General features: G+C 46.6%; 2 protein-coding genes and 1 pseudogene across 3 annotated transcripts in view; all 3 read right to left on the reverse strand.

Moving 5' to 3' along the window:
• Nucleotides 1–1046: 1046 nt before the first annotated feature.
• SLC35E3 (solute carrier family 35 member E3) lies at nucleotides 1047–14366 on the reverse strand. Of its 2 annotated transcripts, XM_040982024.1 has the most exons (5): nucleotides 13832–14366; nucleotides 13030–13140; nucleotides 8227–8385; nucleotides 5563–5645; nucleotides 1047–1291 (listed from the first exon to the last, which is right to left on the reverse strand). In XM_040982024.1, the coding sequence occupies exons 1-5, from the start codon at nucleotides 14354–14356 to the stop codon at nucleotides 1105–1107; spliced, it is 1065 nt and encodes a 354-aa protein (XP_040837958.1). In that variant the 5' UTR covers nucleotides 14357–14366; the 3' UTR covers nucleotides 1047–1104. The 2 variants fall into 2 exon arrangements, with proteins under 2 accessions (XP_040837958.1, XP_040837966.1); XM_040982032.1 differs by lacking the exon at nucleotides 13030–13140.
• Nucleotides 14367–14794: 428 nt separating this feature from the next.
• Nucleotides 14795–16312, reverse strand: LOC121155063 (annotated as a pseudogene).
• A 4015-nt stretch (nucleotides 16313–20327) lies between these two features.
• NUP107 (nucleoporin 107) overlaps nucleotides 20328–21271 on the reverse strand; it is a 42283-nt gene continuing 41339 nt past the window's right edge. The window contains exon 28 of the mRNA XM_040982014.1: nucleotides 20328–20654. Within this exon, the coding sequence (XP_040837948.1) occupies nucleotides 20547–20654 (108 nt within the window). The 3' untranslated portion in view covers nucleotides 20328–20546. The remainder of the gene's footprint in view (nucleotides 20655–21271) is intronic.

Genomic DNA, 21271 nt, shown 5'->3' on the forward strand with positions numbered 1-21271 from the left:
TGAGTATCACAAGAAGCCCAAAGACAGGGATGCAGGTCACAATTAAATATGTGGCACTGGATTTCTTCAAGTGGAAACCATGCACTTCCTTGCACCCCAATCACCCCTTGAAAAGTCGCAGATCCAGTTAAGTATTAATCATCTTGCTACTTTCACATCGTTCCTCCTTCCTTCTCAGTGTCAGGAGGGGGCTGGCCCTCCATGCCGCCCAAGGATCTGCCTCGGTCACCACAGGAAGGACGGATGTCCCTCACTGAGTTGTTTCCATGGCTGCTGCTGATGCTGGGCACAGGCAGCTGAGATGACTGTCCCCATGAGATGCTCAAAGAGCCCAGCAGGTGGCTCCTGAGAGCACTAGGAACAGGCTCTTAACACGCTCTCGGTGAGGAGTTCAACTCCACCTGGCCTTTACAGACCTTGCTGAAAGCTCAAAGACAACAGAAGACCTGTAAACTTATAGCTGTTGCTTTTGAAAATAATATCTGACACCAATTCTCTGTTAGAAAAATAGTACTTTGAGAGCTATCAAATGATCACCTTCTCTATTTGCTTTCTATAGATATTTCATTTCCATGAATGAAATAATCAGGAAGGTCAACTAAAGCAAAGCAAAAAAATAAAAAAATAGAATTACATGATTTCAATTCTGACTTGAACACTCTTGACAAGGTTATAATATATGTCACTTGGGAGAAGGCAAAGCATCTACTGGCAAGTGGAATCCCCTATTTCCTTAGGAGAGTGGGACTCCAGAAAGCCAGCATTTGGGGCCTGTGACACAGCACGGCTGCCACACAAGTCCCTGGTCCTTACTATGGAATTTTAGTTTTCATGTGTTTTACTTGATATAACCCAACCATCCCACAGCCTTCACATCATCATCTTCACAAAAAAACATAAATCTTTTCGGCTTTAGAGAATTACATTAGGGGAAAAAAAAGTCCTTTTAAAAAAAAAGTTCTATTTGTGAACACAATCTTCCTTTGCATCACTTCTTGCAAATCGGTCAGTGGATTTGGCACGGTGATTCTATCTCCTCTGAAAGCAACTTGCACACTGAACATCTTGAATCCTCTTGGGGAAGCTTTCATTGTCCCCCAACACTCAAGGACGTTGAGCCAGTTTATTCTTACTTCCTTCCTGTTCACTGAGTTTGAAGTGAGTGTAGGCAAGAATGCCACATAACGTACATAAAATGCCCAGACCCTGGTTAATGGACAATGGATCCTTAAACAGAACGCATCCTCCGAATAAAGTAATGCAGAACTTGAAGTGTCCAAACATGTTATAGCTGAGGTTTTTGGATAAGGATACAAAGGATACAAGCTAGATAAAATGTGCGCGCGCACACACACACACACACACACAGAGGCTTCCTGTAGTTGGAAAGCACAGCCTCCTGATGCCCTTCCCACCTGCAATGTGACCGTAATGCCAGGGACACAAACGCTGAGTCAATCTTGGCGTCCCCAGGGAAAGACAGTGGTCAATCAGCGCCAAGAAACTGCCTCCATCTCCCCACTGACCTCTCCAAGGAAACGCAGGAAGGCAGCTGCGTGCAAGGCACGGGGGACGCACCTTGCAGAGCCACTTGTAACTGCATTTTATGGTGGCACTTCCAGTAGACTGCCTTTGGGAAATGAGGCAAGATAGGGAAAGTGTCCTGGTGCTGACTCAATGTCAACACACCTGGTGTGCACAAGTTGAAGAGCGGAAGGCGCATTGGAAAGGCAGATTTACAGACAGAAAGATCTTTCATCCGCTGGTTCACCCTGCAAGTGTCTGCCAAGGCTGGATCTGAGCTGATCTGAAGCCAGGAGCCAGAAGCTTCCTCCAGGTCTCACGTGTGGGTGCAGGATCCCAAGGCTTTGGCCCATCCTCTACTGCTTTCCCAGGCCACAAGCAAAGAGCTGGGCAGGAAGCAAAGCAGCCGGGACACCAACTGGTGCCGGTATGGGATCCTGGTGCATGCAGGGTGAGGATTTAGGCACTAGGCTATTGCACTGGGGGCCCATGCTGGACTCTTTTTTTTTTTTTTTTTTTTGTAAAAACTTAATTTTAATTTTTAATTTTTATTGGAAAGGCGGATATACAGAGAGGAGAGACAGAGAGGAAGATTTTCCGTCCGATGATTCACTCCCAAGTGAGCGCAACGGCTGATGCTATGCTGATCCAAAGCCAGGAGCCTCTTCCGGGTCTCCCACGCGGGTGCAGGTTCCCAAAGCTTTGGGCCGACCTTGACTGCTTTCCCAGGCCACAGGCAGGGAGCTGGATGGGAAGCGGGGCCGCCGGGATTAGAACCAGCGCCCATATGGGATCCCGGGCATGTTCAAGGCGAGGACCGTAACCACTGCGCCACCGTGCCGGGGCCCCCATGCTGGACTCTTAAACATTCCTTCTGCAGCCATACCCTGCACCTCACTGCAGGCTCACTCTTCCCATTTTATAAGGCTTCTCAGCAACAGCTTAACCTGTTGCACAACAACACCCTTTCCAGGCTCCCTCCCAGGCTCAAGAATTACAAGAAATTTTGCCTTTGGTCACAAAGTTTTAATCCTTTAATTAATTATTCACCTATAGACACAAGAGGGCAGAGAGACAGAAGATCTCTCATCTACTGTTCATTCACCACATGCCCTTTCCAGCTAGTGCTGGCCCAGGCCACATGCCGGGGCCCAGAGCTCCATCCCGGCCTCCCACGTGGAACTGGCAGCCAGAAACAGGAGCTGAAGAAACAGCCCCGAGTGCTGGCCTTGCCTGCTGGGCGACCACGCCTGTCTCATGAGCAGTGACGAAGCGTTCAGCCAAATGCCTCTCCAACAGTATGCAGTGGCAGAACTGGAGTCCAAGCATGATAGGTGTATTTAAGTCCAAAGTCCATGCTCTGAATTAGCACACTGCTGGTTACTTAGTATTGTATAAAGGCTCTACTAATCATGTTAGTTTAAAAATAAACACACACAGGGCCCAGCGAGATGGCTCAAGTGGCTAAACCTCTCCCCTGCAAGAATCAGGGTCCCATATGGGCACCAGCTGATGTTCTGGCTGCCCCGCTTCCCATCCAGCTCCCTGTCTGTGGCCTGGGAAAGCAGTGGAGGACAGCCCAAAGCCTTGGGACGCTACACCTGTGTGAGGGACCAGGAAGAAGCTCCTGGCTCCTGGTTTTGGACCGGTTCAGCTCCAGCCATTGTGGCCCTTTAGGGAGTGAAGCAGTGGACAGAAATTTCTCTGCATCTCCTCTTCTCTGTAAATCTGCCTTTCCAATTAAAAAAAAAAAAAAAGATAAATCTTTTTTAAAAAATAAACACACATGTACGTGCATACACACGCCCATATGCATATTTATACATTCACTTACCACAAGCGGTTGCTTAGCCTGGTGGTTAAGCAGGATTCCTGGCTGCAGTGCCTGACTCCAGCTTCCTGCCATCGTGAGCCCTGGGAGGTAGCTGGGATGGCTCAGGCACTAGATCCCTCTCACCCTCATGGGAAGCAGGGACTGAGCTCTGGTTCTGGCTCAGTCCCGGTCATCGCTGGAGTCTGAGGAGTAAATCAGGGGATCGGAGCTCTCTCTCTCTCTCTGCTTCTCGTATTACAAATAATAATAATAAAAGCTATTACCAAGTCACTGCTTCGGATGTTCTACCCGCACGGCAGTGCTGGTTCCATGGGTCCAGAAAGGCCGCATCCGAGTCAGTTCCCTGCCAGATCCTACCCAGTCTCACTTCCTTAGCTCACTTCCGCATCCTGCTGACCGTCACACCTCTAGCTGAGATGTCACCCCTGAATCCGGATACGTTCATCCAGAACGGAACGCCTCATCTTGCTCTCGCCCAGTCTCCTGGAAGCTCTCCTACCTCAGGGGATGGCCACTCCAGCCCACCAGGTGCTGTGGCCTGCAGCCACATGAGTCCACTCCATTTCCTCTCTTGCTCTCTACAGCCAACTGCTCAGAAAAGCCTGCGGCCTCCATCCTGAATCTCAGCGGGATACTGCAGTGGCCTCCTGAGCGTCCCCTTGTCCTCCGCCCCCTTTAGTTTGCGGGGGATCTCCCCTCCACTGAACATTTCAACCCTCTCCGGCACAGTTCACAACTTCTCTCCTGCTGTGTCTTTTCTCTTTAACATTGTCCAACACTGCCTACAAGAGTAATTAAAACAATTTTCAAAAAAAAATGTGCAAAACATTTTGGAATTCACAGGTATTTCATAATACCATTTTTCTATGGACTTTTAGGGCCTGTTGCAATAGCTCAATTGGCTAATCCTACCATCATAAGCACTGGGGTCCCATATGATAGCCGGTTCATCTCCTGGCTACTCTACTTCCTACCCAGCTCCCTACTTGTGGCCTTGGAAAGCTACTGTGAGAAACGAAGACAGCTAATACAATACGCACCAAATGTGCTAACAATACCTGGCCAAAAGTAAATATTTTTTTTGTCAGCTTTTTTAAAAATAACACTATTTTCTTTTTTGGTAGTTGGTAATAATGCTATTTATTTACTTTGTCAACTTTGTTAACTCCTCAATATTCACTCAGATATGCAGTAAATCTGTGCACTTGGCTAGCACACTATTGAACCATAATGCAGGGTAGCCATTCTTTGCATTTGCCTGAGCGTGGGGCAGACGGATGTGAAGGGAAACAGAACTGGCAGAAATCTAAAAATGAGCAGTTGAATCTGACCTCCAATTTATATAATCTCACTTCCTGACTGAAAGAATATTGAGAAAGACAAGCACACCCTCCACCAAGTCCAAAAACGGAAGCGCACCAACAGCCAGATGGCGGTCTTCTGCCCTCACCTTTCACTGCATTGCTAACCTCCTCTGCTTCCTGGCTGCACATACCTACTGGGAAACCCAGGGTTTTCTCCCCATTACTGACTCACCCAATTCTACTTAAGCCCACTAACCAACTGCAAGGAACAATGTTCTAAGTTTCCATAAGGCAAAAACACTATTTCTTAAGAAAATTCAAGAACATTTATGATTAAAAGAAAAAAAAAAACCAATTCAAGAACATGTATAATTAAAAAAATTTTTCCTCATATTTCTTTAAAAATTCTAGTGTGGGGACCAGCATGGTGGCCGAGTGGCTAAAGTCATCGCCTTGAATGCGCAGGGTTCCCATATGGGCACCAGTTCTAATCCCGGCAGCCCCGCTTCCCATCCAGCTCCCTGCCTGTGGCCCGGGAAAGCAGTCAAGGATGGACCAAAGCCTTGCGACCCTGTACCCGTGTGGAAGACCTGGAGGAGGCTCTGAGCTCTTTGCTTCAGATCGGCTCAACTCCTACCCGCTGCGGCCACTTGGGGAGTGAATCAACAGACGGAAAATTTTCCTCTCTTTCTCTCCTCCTCTATATCTATCTGACTTTGCAATAAAAATAAATAAATCTTTTTAAAAAAATTCTAGTGTGGAAAGATACAGTAAAAGACTAAACATAACTCATCCAACTCAATTTAAGCTGTGTAATAGTGTGAGACTCAGGGTGATAAATGAGACAGTTCTGGAAACCATGGCAGGTTCTGCATCTGTAAGTTATTTTGAAAAGGATACGTGACTGGTGATGTGTTCCCAATGATCCAATAAATTGACAAGTTCACCATGAAAGCGATCACTCCAGACAGCAGCACCATAAGCTACAAAGAAACCAAAAACTCATTAATTCAAGACACTGCAATTATGACACAGCAAGACACATGTTATCTGGCATCTTAAAAATTCAGACATGACCCAATAAATAAAAGATGAGAAAAAGAGAGAATCAATTTTGTGAAGCAGCAAGAGTTTGAGAGTAAAAGAGCAGAATAGATAGTGCTAGAAATTAAGTTTGTCCACAAACATCTATGAACATCCACGAACATCCACTGGTTTGCTCCCCAGACGGTTGTGATTGCCAGTGCTAAGGGAGTGCCAAACACTCCACCCAGGCCTCCCATGTGAGTGGCAGGGGTCCAAACACTTGGGTCATCCACCTGCTGCTTTTCCTGGGCCACCAGAAGCAAGGTTGATGGAAGTGAAGGAGCTGGGCATGAACTGTGCCCATGTGGAATGACAGCATTGCAGGCAGAGGCTTAACTCATTATGTGATAACACTGGCCCTAACAACTTCTTCTTCTTTTATATAAAGATTTATTTGTATTTTTATTGGAAAGGCAGATTTAGAGAGAGAGAGAGAGAGAGAGAGAGAGAGAGACGGAGAGACAGGAAGATCTTTTGTCTGCTGGTTCATTCCCCAAGTGGCCGCAACGGCCAGAGCCGAGTCAATCTAAAGCCAGGAGCCAGGAGCTTCTTCTTCCTGGTCCCTCACACGGGTGCAGTGTCCTAAGGCTTTGGGCTATCCTCCACTGCTCTCCCAGGCCATAAGCAGGGAATTGGAATGGAAGTGAAGCAGGTGGGACACGAACTGGTGCTCACATAGGAGCCTAACACATGAAAGGCAAGGATTTAGCCACAGGGGACATTGTGCCGGGCCCCAGTAACTTCTTAACATAAAAACAATACAGACATTATAACAAAAATACAAAATAAAAATAAGCAAAAATGCATAAGAATTTCTTTTTAGTATGTTGATTTTATCTATTTGAGAGAGAGAGAGCCAAATGCCTGCTTTGGCTGGAGTTAGGCCAAGGCCAAAGCTGAAAGCCAGGAACTCCACACAGGTCTCGGACACAGGTGGCAGATCACACTTAACTCAGTTGGTCTCTGCTGCCTCTCAGGCTGGAAGCTGGGGACAGGCGCTAGAGCCGGGTACTGAACCCACGTACTCTGATGTGCCGTGCAGGTGTCTTAACTGCCAAAAACCCTTCCCAGGAATTTTAAAACTTCTCAGCTACCCCCAATTGCTAGCTCTAACCTCATAGGCTATATCTCTATGGTTTTCCCTTATTGTCCATTTTTATTCGTACTTAAATTAAAATATAAGCATTCATTGGATGCCTACAAAAGCGGACCAAGCCTTGTGAGAAACAAAGCATGTTCACAGTTCCTGCCCTCCAAGAATGCAGAAGCTGCTTGCGGACAGAATGGAACTGCAGCTTACATTTGCATAACGTGTACTACGTGTGAAGAACGTGTATTAACCCATTTGCTCCTCTCATATATCCATGAGGTAGGTGTGAAGACATTGTTCACTGGGCCAGTGTCATGGCTAAACAGGCTAATCCTCTGCCTTGCCATCTGGCATCCCATAAGGTGCAGTTTGTGTCCTGGTTGCTCCATTTCCCATCTAGCTCCCTGCTTGTGGCCTGGGAAAGTGGCAGAGAATGGCACAAAGCCTTGGAAATCTGCACCTGCGTGAGACCCAGAAGAAGATCCTGGTTCCTGGATTCTGACCAGTGTGGTAATTTGCAGAGTGAACCAGATGAAAGATCTCTTTACCACTTCTCCGTAAATCTGCCTTCCCAATAAAAATAGATAATTTTTTATTTCATTTATTTTTTTTTAAGATTTGTTTATTTTTATTGCAAAGTCAGATATATAGAGAAGAGACAGAGGAAGCTCTTCCATCTGATAATACACTCCCTAAGCAGCCACAACGGCCAGGAGCCAAGCCAATCCAAAGTCAGGAGCTTGGAGCCTCCTCCAGGTCTCCCACACAGGTGCAGGGTCCCAAGGTTTTGGGCCGTCCTCAACTGCTATCTCAGGCTACAAGCAGGGAATTGGATCCGCCCGGATTAGAACTGGCGCCCATATGGGATCCTGGCGCGTTCAAGGCGAGGACTATAGCTGCTAGGCCACCATGCAGAGCCCAAAATAAATAAATCTTTTAAAAAAATTACACACATCCACATCCACATGTGTCTGCATGTACTAAGAAAAACAGACAAATGAAATGGTCACCCCAGCATGGTACAGGGATTATCTTGGTAGGTTTCTGGCGGGGGTTTTTATTTTCTATTCTTATCCATGTACCAATTCTACACAACAAGCACACACTATCTTTATGAAAATAAAACCAACACAAAAATCAACATGTCCAAATTAGCTTGTCTTGATGCGGACAGCAGGCAGGCTGTGGCAGATCTGCTGTGGCCCTGTCACTGTCTCGCTGTCCAACCTGGGGTGGTCCCTTCACCTGCTGGTGCCTCTTCCTCAGAGGGTGACTACACAAACACGGGAATGGGTCTGAGAGGGCACAATGGGAACCAAAAACCCCAGCCAACACAGCTGAGTTAGTAGTTACAGTTTCTCAGATACTGAGGCAATTAGAACACTTACCAAAGCAGAAACTGACCATGGGCCAAACATCCCCCCTTCTCCCAGCACTGGCTCAAAGAAGGGCACGGCCACCAGCAGCATGGCAGAGGACATGGGGGCCTGGTAGTACAGCAGCTGCATGGAGTTGACTTGCAATTCATGCTGCTTGGCTCCGACCCACTGCAAATGACAAGATGAAACAAGTCAGGTGCAGAGAAGCAGCATCTCTCAACCCAAGCCACCACTCTAGCCCCAGACACAGCAGACACTGTGCAGACTGCGGGGGAAGAAGGGGGACAGAGTGGCCTATGAAACGCCCAAGATCAGTGAACTACATGAATGCCCTTCCAGCTCTGGGCAGTCCCTCTCGGCTCACCTGTCTGCTTCTACATTCCTGAGTGGGGGCATGGTGGGACTCTCCCTTGCCTCTGATCTGACAGAACAGGGAAAGATACAAGCCTTGGAGATCTTGGGAGAAGAGGCAGGCATGGAAACATAGATGTGGGACACAGCAGAAGGGGTCCAGAAGCAGCGCTACTCTTCCATTCCTTCTAAAAGCAGGACTTGGAGGGAGGGGCGGACAACTATGACTGGTTATGCCAGGGCAGCTGGCCTGGAAAGGGTGTGGTCTCTTCAGTCCCTTGAGGAAGCCCAATCAGTGCGAGAAGCAATGCCCCTCTCTGTGGATGTGCTTTTTGGCAGGTGGCCCATCAACATACCTCAATGCACTGCGCAGCCGCAAACTCTAGAAGATGGTAACACTGCACAGAGGCAACACGGCCAAAGCTGCAGTTGCACAGTCCTCATGACTGGAAGCACGCGTGTGTGCCTGGGCCCGGCACCCTCCTGCAGCTCCCTTCCTTAACTTCCACCCTCCACTGAAGACATTCACCAAGACAAACACAGCCCAGTGGACAGGCACTTTGAACCTGACTGCCCCGGGATTGAACTGAAGGAGGAAGGCTTGGCTCTGCCACTGCCTGCTCCTGGGAGGGCAGGTGAGTGAAGACCAAGGCAGAGTTAGCTTGCCTCCTCCTTTGCCTCAGCCTCTGCAGGCAGCCCAGGCCTCCGGACCACCCCCACCCTCATCCCTGTACCCCTGAAGCTCACCCCTCACCTCTAACAGCCACATCTAAAGGACAGACCTGACAATTTCTTGTTGCAACTTCTCTCGCAAGAACCTTTCTTCTTTTTTATTTTTGGAAAGATGAATTTATTTGAATTTATTGTATCCCTCCCTTATATATATTTTTTGAACATATTTTTTTTTAATTTTATATCATTTTATGACACAGTTTCATAGGCTCTGGGATTCCCCCAGTCCCTCCCCTTGCCCCCCCCCCACCCCATATACTTTTAAAATATACATTTTTACTTACTTAAAAGGCAGAAGGAGATAGAGAGGAAGAGGTGGGCACACCCACACACACACACCTTCCCTTGCCGGTTCATCCCCCAAAGGGCCACGATAGGCAGGACTTGTCCAGGCTGCAGCCAGGAGTCAGAGCTTCATTCACGTCTCTCATGTGTAGGGCAGGGCTTTAGGACTTGGGCCATCCTCTGCCGCACACAGGCAGGGAGCTAGACTGGAAGTGGAGCAGCCGGGCCCCATAAGGGAAGCAGGCGTCCACCGCAACAGCTTAACCCGCCGGCCCCGGTTGCAGCCGCTCGCCTGCCATTTTTAAGGTGAACGTCTGGCCTTTCCTTTTCACCTCTCTGCTCCCACCCACAGCTCTGACTGTCCTCACTGGGCCGCTTCCGGCCTGCCTGATGGAACTGGCTTACAATCAAGCCCTTCCCTTCTTTCCACAGAATTGCTCAATAGTTAAGGCCAGCCCTGCCCCAGCAGGGGCAGACCCCTTCCTTTCCTCATGCTCACATTTCCAGGGTCCCTTCACTCTGCCCACGGCATCTCTGCCCAGTCCCACCTCTCCATGTCTGCCCCTGTCAGCCTAGCCCAGGCCTCCCCACTTTTGCTCCCCAACTCTCTGTCCATCACCCACTCCCCCTCTCCTTTCCTAGTGCCTGCACACTGGACAACGCCCGTTCTCCGAGACGGGCGTTGTGGCTCAGCAGTTTCGCTGCACGTGGGATGTCAGCAACACAGCTTCCTGCGAATGCATACTGAAAAGGTGATGGCTCAAGTACCTGGGCCCTTGCAACGGACGCAAGAGATCCAGAGGAAGCATATTACATGCCACGAGGCTATGTCACAGCTCCTTTTGTACCCTCAATGCTGAGAATAAAGCAGAAAAGCCGCTTAAGAATGAGAGAACCAAGCATCTCTCTACATCTAAAGTGAACAGCTCTTTTACTGCCTTTTAATATCCTCAGTATAATAAGAAAGACCTTAGAAATTGTGCTCACACACAATGGGCAGAAAAAAAGCTCTTTAAAAAGGAATTGAAGGGCCCGGCGGCATGGCATAGTGGCTGAAGTTTTCACTTTGAACGTGCCGGGATCCCATATGGGTGCCGGTTCTGGTCCCGGCAGCTCCACTTCCCATCCAGCTCCCTGCTTGTGGCCTGGGAAAGCAGTTGAGGACGGCCCAAGGCTTTGGGATCCTGCACCCGCGTGGGAGACCAGGAAGAAGTTCCTGGTTCCTGGCTTCGGATCGGCGCAGCACCGGCCGTTGCACTCACTTGGGGAGTGAATCATCGGACAGAAGATCTTCCTCTCTATCTCTCCTCCTCTCAGTATATCTGACTTTCCAATAAATAAATAAAATATTAAAAAAAAAAAGGAATTGGAGGGGGAGTTACACCTATCCTGCAGTAACACTTTCACTGGGTGCATTAGTTAGCCTACAATTATTCACCTGTCATCCTCACTTCAAATATCTACCTGATTGACACAAAAATCCTCGTAAAAGTTTGGAGACTCCTGTGAACAAACACGGGGATGCTGGGGCCAGTGTTGTGGGGCATCCTGTTAAGCTGCTACCTGTGATGGCGGCATCCCCCGCGGGAGATGTAGTCTGCGCCCCAGATAGTCATTTTCTGTCTGGCTCCCTAATAAAGAGCTTGGGAAAGAGCGGGAGATGGCCCAACTACGGGGTCTGGCTCCCACGTGGGAGATGCAGATGGAGGTCCCTGGTACCCATGCGGGAGATGCAGATGGAGGTCCCTGGCTGTTCCAGGAATGACTCAGAGGATGGAAGACCTCTCTCTGTGTCACTCTGCCTTTCAAATAAATAAGAGAAATCTTGTGGGTTTCTTTTTTTGTTGTTGTTGTTAAATCGTTTGCTTTTAATAGTTATATTGACGTGAACAGTGAATACTCAGAATTGAAACTACATTTAAGGAGTATAAGAAACTATTATCAACAAGTTAAATTTCCTGCTGCATAAATGTTTAACCTACACTAGCAAAAAAAAAAAGTGTATATAACAAGGTTCTCTCCTTACTGCACTTGGTAAGAAAATTTAAACTCACCAAAGTGCCCTCGCACAGTTTTGTTTTAGTTATTTTGTTTGTTTGCTTACTTTTTGTTTTTTTTAAAGATTTATTTATTTACTTATCTTATTGGAAAGGCAGATGTACAGAGAGAAAGAGAGAAAGACAGGAAAGTCTTCCATCCGATGATTCACTCCCTAAGTGCCTGCAAAGACCAGAGCAGAGCTGATCCAAAGTCAGGAGCCAGGAGGCAGGAGATTCCTCCGGGTCTCCCCCGCGGGTGCAGGGTCCCAAGGCTTTGGGCCGTCCTCGACTGCTTTCCCAGGCCACAAGCAGAGAGCTGGAAGGGAAGTGGAACAGATGGGAAGGGAACTGGCACCCACATGGGATCAGCATACGTGCAAGGCGAGGACTTCAGCCTCTAGGCTACCGCCCTGGGTCCTGTTTTGTTTCGTTTTTACAGCATAGAACAGAGCAGCTTCTGCTCATTCTCTGTGGTGAGGACAGAACATCACTGAGCTAAGTGGCAACAAGGAGTGGTTGCTCCACCACGCCAGCCTGCGGCGCTCTCACCTGCCCTGCTGCTGGGCCAACAGCAATCCGCTCTACCACAGCACTGATTCCTAGCAGGTCTCTGAAGTGCTTACCACCAGGGCAGTGCTACTGAGCTCCCAACAGAACAGCCACAGGCCTGGGCGAAGAGGAAAACCGGCTGCCCACTCTGGCTCTGATTCCCCACGTGGGCACACCCAGAGTCCCAGACCAAGCATAGAGAGAATAATGTTATTATTTCACCATCTGCTAAACCAAGCTATTGCACCCCACCCTGATAAACACACACACACACACGCACAATGTAACAAGCAAAAAAGCATATTTGTAGTAAGTTTTTAATGAGTGTCTGCTTTAGACAAGGCACTGTGCTGGGTCAGGAAGTGGAAAATCCCTGACTTTAAAGGACTCTACTGATACATGTAACCAACAGGCAAGTTACAGCAACCACATAATGCTGGAGATTAAAAAAAAAAGAAAGCAAAAAAACAAAAACAAAAACAAAAAACTTTAATTCTGTTTCTTGCCCATTCAAATTTCTGGGTGTGCACCCAGTTCTTAGCAATGCTGTGATTGAAGAGTAATGGATACATATAACCAATGAAGGCACCAAGTAAAACATCATATTATGTTGCAAACATTCCCCGGAAAAATAGCATGATTTCCTCGCACACCACTGCTCTGCGTGGGGATCCCGCATTTACGAACAGGGATGTGGTGAGCATCATACAACCATGTTCTCTTCACCTCAAGTCAGTTCATGCACTTATACCTTCCTCCCAACAGTCTTTACACTGCATTTTCTAAACTTTTGGGTACAGCTTCAAGTTTTATGAAATCTGCTAAAGAAGTACATAAAGAAAAAAAAATTACCAACCACTTGATAAAGAGATGTTACTAAAACACCGAGAGCAGCAAACACCATTCCAAGGAAATTAAACTTCACATCGTAATAAGAATTTAGGATTACGCCTAGAGTTATAGGAATCTGTAACGAGAAAGAGGCAGATGCTGTTCAGATTCAATTCCAGAGACATGGGATGAAGCTGCTTACAAAGCTAAGCCTAGAACACAACTGGGACACACACCACGCTGTCTATATGCCTGCATTTCTTCACTGGAGAGAGCGAACTCTCCATCTTATTTCTTATTTGTGATCCATGATCATTCTATGTTGATTTGCATCACTTAATTCTAATTTTAAACGGGATAAAAATAATGAGGAGTCACACAGGTGAACAGGTAACCCCCAAAGCAGCTCTGAATGTGACAACAGCGTCACGACTTACATGTTACAAGCCACCAGCTGTTCACACAGTATGAGTGTGTCTCTCCTGATTTATTTAAAGATGCAGGCACCTCTGCAGCCTGTCGGTACAGACTAGTCTTATTTGTGCTGAACGTTTCCACTTGCATCAGACACGGTGTGCCTGCTGTTTGGCGCCAATTCTGATACACTGGATTTCGCCACCACCGAACACAGGCGTTTTCGTGGTGCTTAATAAGACTCCCCCAGACACCCCGTTCTGAGCAAAAAGCCAAGTGAGGCTCAAGCTGGTTTGCCCCTTGCTCTCCCTAAAGGAGCCTCAAGCGGGCACACCCACAGGTGCGGGAAGGGTTAGAACAAACGAGCATTCAAACCTCCCGGGCAGCCTTCCGCCCGACCCGCGGCCACTCACCAGCGTGAGCTGTATTCGCGTGGAGAAGCTCTTCCCGTACCAGAAGGTCTGGATGGCTATGATCACCGGCGTGGTCATGGCCTTGGCCAGCTGGTAGGTGCCTATGGTGTTGGTCTGCAGCGAGAGGTTGGTGAAGACCACGAAGCCGCAGAAGCTGAGGGCCAGGAGCAGCAGCTTGGAGGGCGGCAGACTCTTGGGGGCGAAGATGTCCAGCTTCTGGCAGACATACAAGCCCAGCCAGGTGACCACGAAGTGCACCAGCGTCAAGCTCATGTTGGGGAAGCCGTGGTGCACATAGATCCATTTGTTCAGAAACACGATGCAGATGGACACCAGCAAGTTGAACAGGAGCCCGACGGCGATGCGCCCGTGGTCCCGCACCTTGTCGGCCAGCGATGCCATGATGCCCGGCGCGGTGGCGGAGCGCAGCCGGACTGGCCCCGGCGGCCCTTCGCCTCCCCCGCCGCCGGCTCGCAGACGCCGGCCTCCCTGAGGAGACCCCGGCAGCCCGAGCCCCGCACACATGCGCCGCCACCGCCCTCCCAGCCCGCGAGGACGCGGCGGCACGGCCCACGCCCCGCCCAGCTCCGCGCGGGGCCACGTGACTCGGGGCGCGCACGCTTCCGCCGCGCAGCCCGAGGCTGGACCGCCTCTGTCCTTGCGCAGGCGCGTTGCGCTCTGGGCGCAGGACTCCGCATCGTTGGATTTTATCTTGTTGGTCCTTGGCTCGCTGGTGGCGGAACTCCTCTGACTGCGCCTGCCTTTTCGTCTTTTTTGTGTGTGTGATGATTTCTTGTGTGTCAGTTGAGCCGACTTGCTGGAGTGGGCTGTGTAGTTGATCAGTTTTACTTGTGCTGACCAAGTTTAGGGACAAGCATGACTCAGTGAACGTGTATTTTTACACATTTTGAAAACCTTATTATTATTATTGTTTTGCAATACAGTGGTGTCAAGTTCCTTTATTTAGTATTTTTTCCATTGCATATCATCAGAAGGGCTGATTTCAAGGGCTTTTCTTTTACCTACATCAGACCAATTGGTACTCAAAACTGTAACACGACTCTATAAATGATTTGATCATGGCACATTTCACTTCATCAGAACCATCTGAATAAATCTGCTGAAACAACTTGTTTAAAGCTGCATCTCCTTCCAAGTTCTCGTTCTCCTCTTCTTAGATCTCACCAACCAATTTATCCCAATTTCTTGCATGATGAGATGATAATGGATATAGTTTCTTTACATCAGCTATGAATTGTTTTGGTTGAGGTGTATCTCCTTGCCCCTCTAGCTTTTCTCATCTCACAGCCTCTGTTTTTTTTTTTTTCTTTTTTTCATTTTAATTTCAACCTTTGTTCAAAGTACTTTAAAGGTACTCTGTTCTGAAACTGTAGAATGAAGAAGCCTCAGTGATCAAATTGTAATCCTCTCCAGAAGGGAGTTTCACCAAAGCAGAGAATTGATTTTTGGCTGAGTGCACTGGGATGCAGACACCTCAGATTCTGATCCATTCTGAGCTTCTTGACATCTTCTTGGCAATGAAATCAGCATCTGTACTATGCAACTTCTGATCTTCTGCAAAAGTCTCTACAGCAGCAGCCACGTTTTTTTCATGGTAGTCACATTTCCCTTTTCTCGGCAGAGCGATCAGCTTGAGAGGTTTCTTTCCATCAGCTACAGCATCACAGTAATTCCCAAGAAGACTGTAACAGTAAGACAATAATACTGTGCATCGTCCGGTTTTTGTTCCCACGCCCTTGTTGGTTCCTCCGATGCTGCCTGGGGGTCCTCTAGCGCTGATCTGGGAAGGTCTGGGAAAACGTCTGGGCTATCGCAGCTCCTCCTGCAGCTGCCGCTATCCCTGGTAGTCTTGAAAACTTTAAAATCCAGACATACAAACGTTTAACGTAATAGTATGACAAAGCTCAATGCCTCCGTAGATTTTTGCAGCATTTTGGCACTTTTGCTTTGCCACATCTTCCCCATCTCTACCCCCTCAATACTTTTGTGAGCATTTTTTTTTATTATTACTGTAATACCTTTTCACTGGTAATATACTTACTGGCATCAAATGCCCAATCCAAGTTCAAATTTCTAGGGGTGGAAGCAGCTTCAAAGTTTGAGCATATAATACTACCAAATTAGTTACCACGGAAGTGCTGCAAATTGATATGCATGCTGCTGCAGGTACAAAATGACCTTGACTGTCCTTGAAGCCAAATATAATTGAGGAACCTCAGAATCAAAATCCCAAACATTTGTTCATGGCTCATTGCTGATAACAAGCTGTGTGAGTCAAATGGCCTTTGTGACCTTTAACACGAATGGGCCCCAATTCTCATGAATCAGGGTCCAAGTCTGGTTATCTTACAGGTGGCTACAAGCAATTAAGTGGGTGGTTACCTTAATTGTTAGACCAGAAAAGAGCCAGGCATGGGCTGTCCAGCCAAGATAGGTAGGCAATGTGTGGTATTTCCCCATCACCTTGCAGGCTATTGTGCATTGCCCCCTTTTCAAGTTATTGTGGACTGCCCTTGTAAAAACTCTGTGAATGTGCTGTTCGTGACCGCACTCCGGTAAGAGGTGTTGGTCCTGGCTGGCCAGCTGGCCGGTCGGTCAGTTGGTTGAAGGCTGCTCAATTCTGATCCACTGCGTCGGGGACAGCTGGGAGCCCATGCTTGGACATGCCGAGCTTGAATAAACCGCCTTTGTGGGCTTGCTTTGATGTCAGACTTCTTGTGATTCATTGGGTAACTCAAGACCTGAGCTTAGCACAGTTGAGCTTTCTCTGTCACTGCTGATCCGAGCACAACAAACTTACCTTTAATAATGTGATGAAGGGGTCAATTGTGATGCAGTGGACTAAGCCACAACCAGTAAGGCAGTCGTGTGAGCCATGGTTTGTGTCCTGGCTGCTCTACTTCCTATCCAGCCCCTGCTAATGCACCTAGGAATGCAGCAACAGATGACCCAAGACCCGGGGAGATCACATGGAGTTCCAGGAATCCGTCTACTCCCTGCCTCAGCACTAATTCTTACAGCCACTTGGAAAGTGAATGGATAGATGGATGGAAGACCTCTTTTACCCTCTCTTCCTCTTTTTCCTTTCTCTGAAAGGAAACTTCATCTTTCAAATGAAAATTGTCATTGTGGCATAGTGGGTAAGCTGCCACCTGAGTCCTATGTGGGCACCAGTTTGTCTTGAAACGGAGTCAGGGTTAGGACCAGCGTAATAAATCCAGGAACTCCATCTTAATGTGACATGGGTGTCTTGGCTGCTACGCCAAATGCCTGCCCCTAAGGATATGACTTTAAGATTGATTTGAGAGGTAGCGTGGCAGAGAAAAGACACACACATGCACAAAGAGAGAGAAAAAGAGAGCGAGGTTTTCCATCTACAGGTTCACTCCCGAAATAGCCACAGTGGACAGAGCTGGGTCATATTGAAGCTAGGAACTTCATTCAGGTCTCCTACCTGGGTGCAAGGCCCACCATCTACTGCTTTCCCAGGCACATTAGCAGGGAGCTGGATCTGAAGTGAAGCAGTTGGGACTTGAATAACATGGTCAAAATGGACATTCAGAGATGTTATTGTGCATTTGAAATGGGAAGAAAGGGAAATTCAAAGCTAAATCTCTGTCCAGCAGCTTACATTTCTCCAAACTTATACAAACTTAAAATATAGAGTGAGTCTACTCCTACCTTGTTTTGGTCTCAACACTACCATTCTTATATCTCAACATATTCCTAACTCCTCCATTTGAATTTTTAAAAAGATCGATTGATTGACTGGAAAGGCAGATACACAGAGAGAAGAAGAGACTGAGAGGATGATCTTCTGTCCAATGGTTCACTTCCCAAGTGGCCCCAACGGCTGGAGCTGAGCCAATCCGAAGCCAGGAGCCAGGAGCTCTTCCAGGTCTCCCACATGGGTGCAGGGTCCCAAGGCTTTGGGTCGGCTGGATTGGAAGTGAAGGAGTGAGGACATGAACTGGTGTCCATATGGGAGGCTGGTGCTTGGAGGTGGAGGGTTAACCAGTTGAGCCATTGTAGCAACCCCAAGATAGATTTTATTTGTGCCAATATGTTCCCCAATATGTTCCCCGAAAATCCTCCTCTGCCCCAAAGAGGAAACCACTTTTTCTTGAAAAAGGGTTTTAACTGTTCTAGACCTTCATATAAATGGATCATACAATATCAGTAATTCTTTCCTTTTTATATGGCTGAGTAGTACTCTTATTTAGGAACATGCTGCAGTCTGTTTAGTCATTTACCTGTTAGTGGGTTTTAGGTCATTTCGTTTTTGACTGTTATAGGTAATATGAACATTCTTCTGTCTGAGATACGGAGTGATCCTCCATTTACTTGTTCTCTCCCCAAATGTCTGCAACAGCCAGAAGCCAGGAGCTCTAACAAGGCTTCCCATGAGGGTGGCAGAGACCACCCAATTTCCAGAACTTCCAAGGCTTAGTAATTACGTCTTACTTTTGTTCTAGTCTTCCGTTCATTAAAAAAAAAAATGTTTTTGGCCTTTTTTTGAGTTAGAGCTGTATTCTATTTTTTTTTTGTTTTTTCTGTTTTTTGTTGTCGTTTTGAGAGCTGTATTCTAGACACATTTTTTTTTAAACTTATTCCAGATATTTCTGCAAATATTTTCTATCAGTCTGTGGCTTATTTTTTAATGGTATCTTTTGATGAGAAGATATTCTTATGAAGTTTAAGTAACCAGTTTTGTTTCTCTTGGATAAGACATGTAGGCATACCCTTAGATCGTATTCTCTTTATTGTTAAAAGCTTTTACATTCAGTTTATTGAATTTTATCCTAACCTTTAGAGAAATCTAAAATTTGATACATACTCCTTTTTCCTGTGAGTTCACAATTTAAGATTTTGCCATACTTGCTTTGTCTGCAATGACTTGTTTTAAAGCTAAAATATTCAAGTACATTTTATGACCTTCAGCTGTATTTTAGCCTGCATTTCCTAGAAGGACACTTTTTTCACACAGCCACTATACTATTTTCACACTAAATATACCAATCAACAGTTCAAATCTTCAAATGTAAAATCCCTTGCCATGGTCCCTGTCACTATCTTGATGAGCCGGTCTTACTATAAATGAAAAACAAACAAAAACCAGGGGCCAACATGGTGGCATATTAGGCTAATCCTATGCCTGTGGTGCTTGCATTTCATAAAGGCACTGGTTTTGGTCCTGGTCTCCCAGTTTCTGATCCAGCTCCGTGCTTATGGCCTCAGAAAGCAAAGGAGGATGGCTCAAGTTCCTGGCCTCCCATACTCATGTGGGAGATCTGAAAGGAGATTCTGGCTCCTGGCATTAGATCAGCTCAGCCTTGGCTGTTGTGGCCATTTTGGGAGATGGAAGATCATCTTCTCTTTGTCTCTGCAAGCGCCTTTCAAATAAAAATAAACAAATCTTAAAAAAAATGCCCAAACAAAATGTCTTTTCTTGCTGGAATTCTAAGAGGAACCATATGAAAGCCATCAGCGTGGAGAGAAGGAACATCCTTTCTCTGCTAATGCTTTGATCAATGTGGCATGTTATTTATTTGGTTCCCTTCCCTTTGTTCCACCAATATTCTGTGGTTTTCAGTAGATCGCTCTTTGTTTATTTGTTAGACTGACACATCTATATCAGTTTATACTGCTCCAGCTTATGTTTTTGTTTCATTTGATGTTACTAGTGAAGGCATTGTGAAATACTAGAATGAGAGATACTTTGTTAAGTAAAATATTCTCTGAACCACATTAGCTAACATAAATAAAACCTGAGGCCTCTGCCTGTACATCCCATCCAGCTTGATATCTGGAGTAGCGTTGTGACCAACTACTGCTCCCTGCTTTGGCTGTAGGAAGAATGCCAGTGCTGTGTGTAAATGAAGCCAGAATGGCTCAAATGTGCCCGTCACCCATAGCATGCAGTCTCCACCCGTGCCACGGGTGACTCAGACAATGGGTTGGCCTTGGGAGTTATTGTTCCAGACCCTGCTGTCAATGACGGTCACCTCACCTCCTCTTCGTTACCTCTTGCAGTTAAGCCCCCATTGCAGCCAGTGTAGCACACTGAGAAACACTGGTTCACGGACGTGCCTAACATTTAGTTCTAGTCTTCGCCCGTTCCGTTGCCTGATTCCTAGCTCACCTTCCTGCGGCCTTATACGCTGTCTTGGCTAATTCAGTGCATCACTCAAATCTCGGCCCAAATGCTCTTCCTCAGAGACCTTTCAGCTTTGATTATTTTGTTTTTAACAGAATCTTTTAAATTTACTTTTATCTGATATATCAGAGGGGACATAGATAAAATAGATCTTACTCGTTTTGTGTACCTCAGCGTGTTCAGGCCTACTGTGTGCCAGACACTGAGCTGAGACTTAGACTTACAAGCTCCAACTGACTGCAACAGATGCCTGTCACATAATAGGATAACATTATTTTGAAAATATCTTTGCTATATTATCTTAATTTATAATATCAGAACATTTTATAGAATTTTATTTTAAAAACTTAGGGAAACACTGATATAATACATAAAATTTTCTGTTACCATCATATTCTGAAAAGTACAAAATTCAAGTGTGTAAATTTTACATCTTCTCCCAGAGTGATGCAAAATAACAAGTTTGTATCTTTTATATATACACATGTAGGAGCTCCATTCTCCTGGAAACCAGTGGGAACACATTGAATATAACACTTAGGGTTGAATTTCATAACCCAGGGGATCAAATCCTTGGTCGAGGAGCATCAGAGAGGATTCCCGCAACTTCTGCAGCAATTTCTTCAGTTCTTCCTTAGAAAACACCTGATTTTTAAAAAGAAAAAAATTAAGAATCAAAAGATCACAAACTTAGTTACCCAATCAGTTACTAACTTAATACAAGTTTTTCTTTTTTTTTTCTTAAAGATTTATTTCTCGACCTGGTACAATGGCTAAATTGGCTAATCCTCCCCTTGCAAAGTACTGGTTTATGTCCCAGATGCTCCACTTCCATCCAGCTCCCTGCTTGTGGCCTGGGAAAGCAGTAGAGGACCGCCCAAAGCCTTGGAGCCCTGTACCCGGATGGGAGACCCGGAAGAATCTCCTGACTCCTAACTTCAGATCAGTTCTGCTCCAGTCATTATGGCCACTTTGGGAGTGAACCAGTGGATGCAAGATCTCTCTGTAAATCTGCATTTCCAAAAATAAATAAATTAATTTAAAAGGATATTTATTGGAAAGGCAGATTTACAGAAATAGAAACTTCTGGATCTTTCACTTGTGTACAGGGGCTCAAGGTCTTGGACCAGTTTCTGCTGTTTTCCTATGTGGATAAGCGATGAGGTGGAATAGAAGTGGATAAGCTGGGACTCAAACCAGTGCCCAAATGGGATGCCAGCACAGAAGGCGGGTGCTTAAGGTTCTATGCCATGGCAGTGGCT

Source organism: Ochotona curzoniae, unplaced genomic scaffold (genome assembly GCF_017591425.1).
Source record: "Ochotona curzoniae isolate NIBS_2020 unplaced genomic scaffold, NIBS_Ocur_1.0 contig_1014, whole genome shotgun sequence".
Classification (NCBI taxonomy): domain Eukaryota; kingdom Metazoa; phylum Chordata; class Mammalia; order Lagomorpha; family Ochotonidae; genus Ochotona; species Ochotona curzoniae.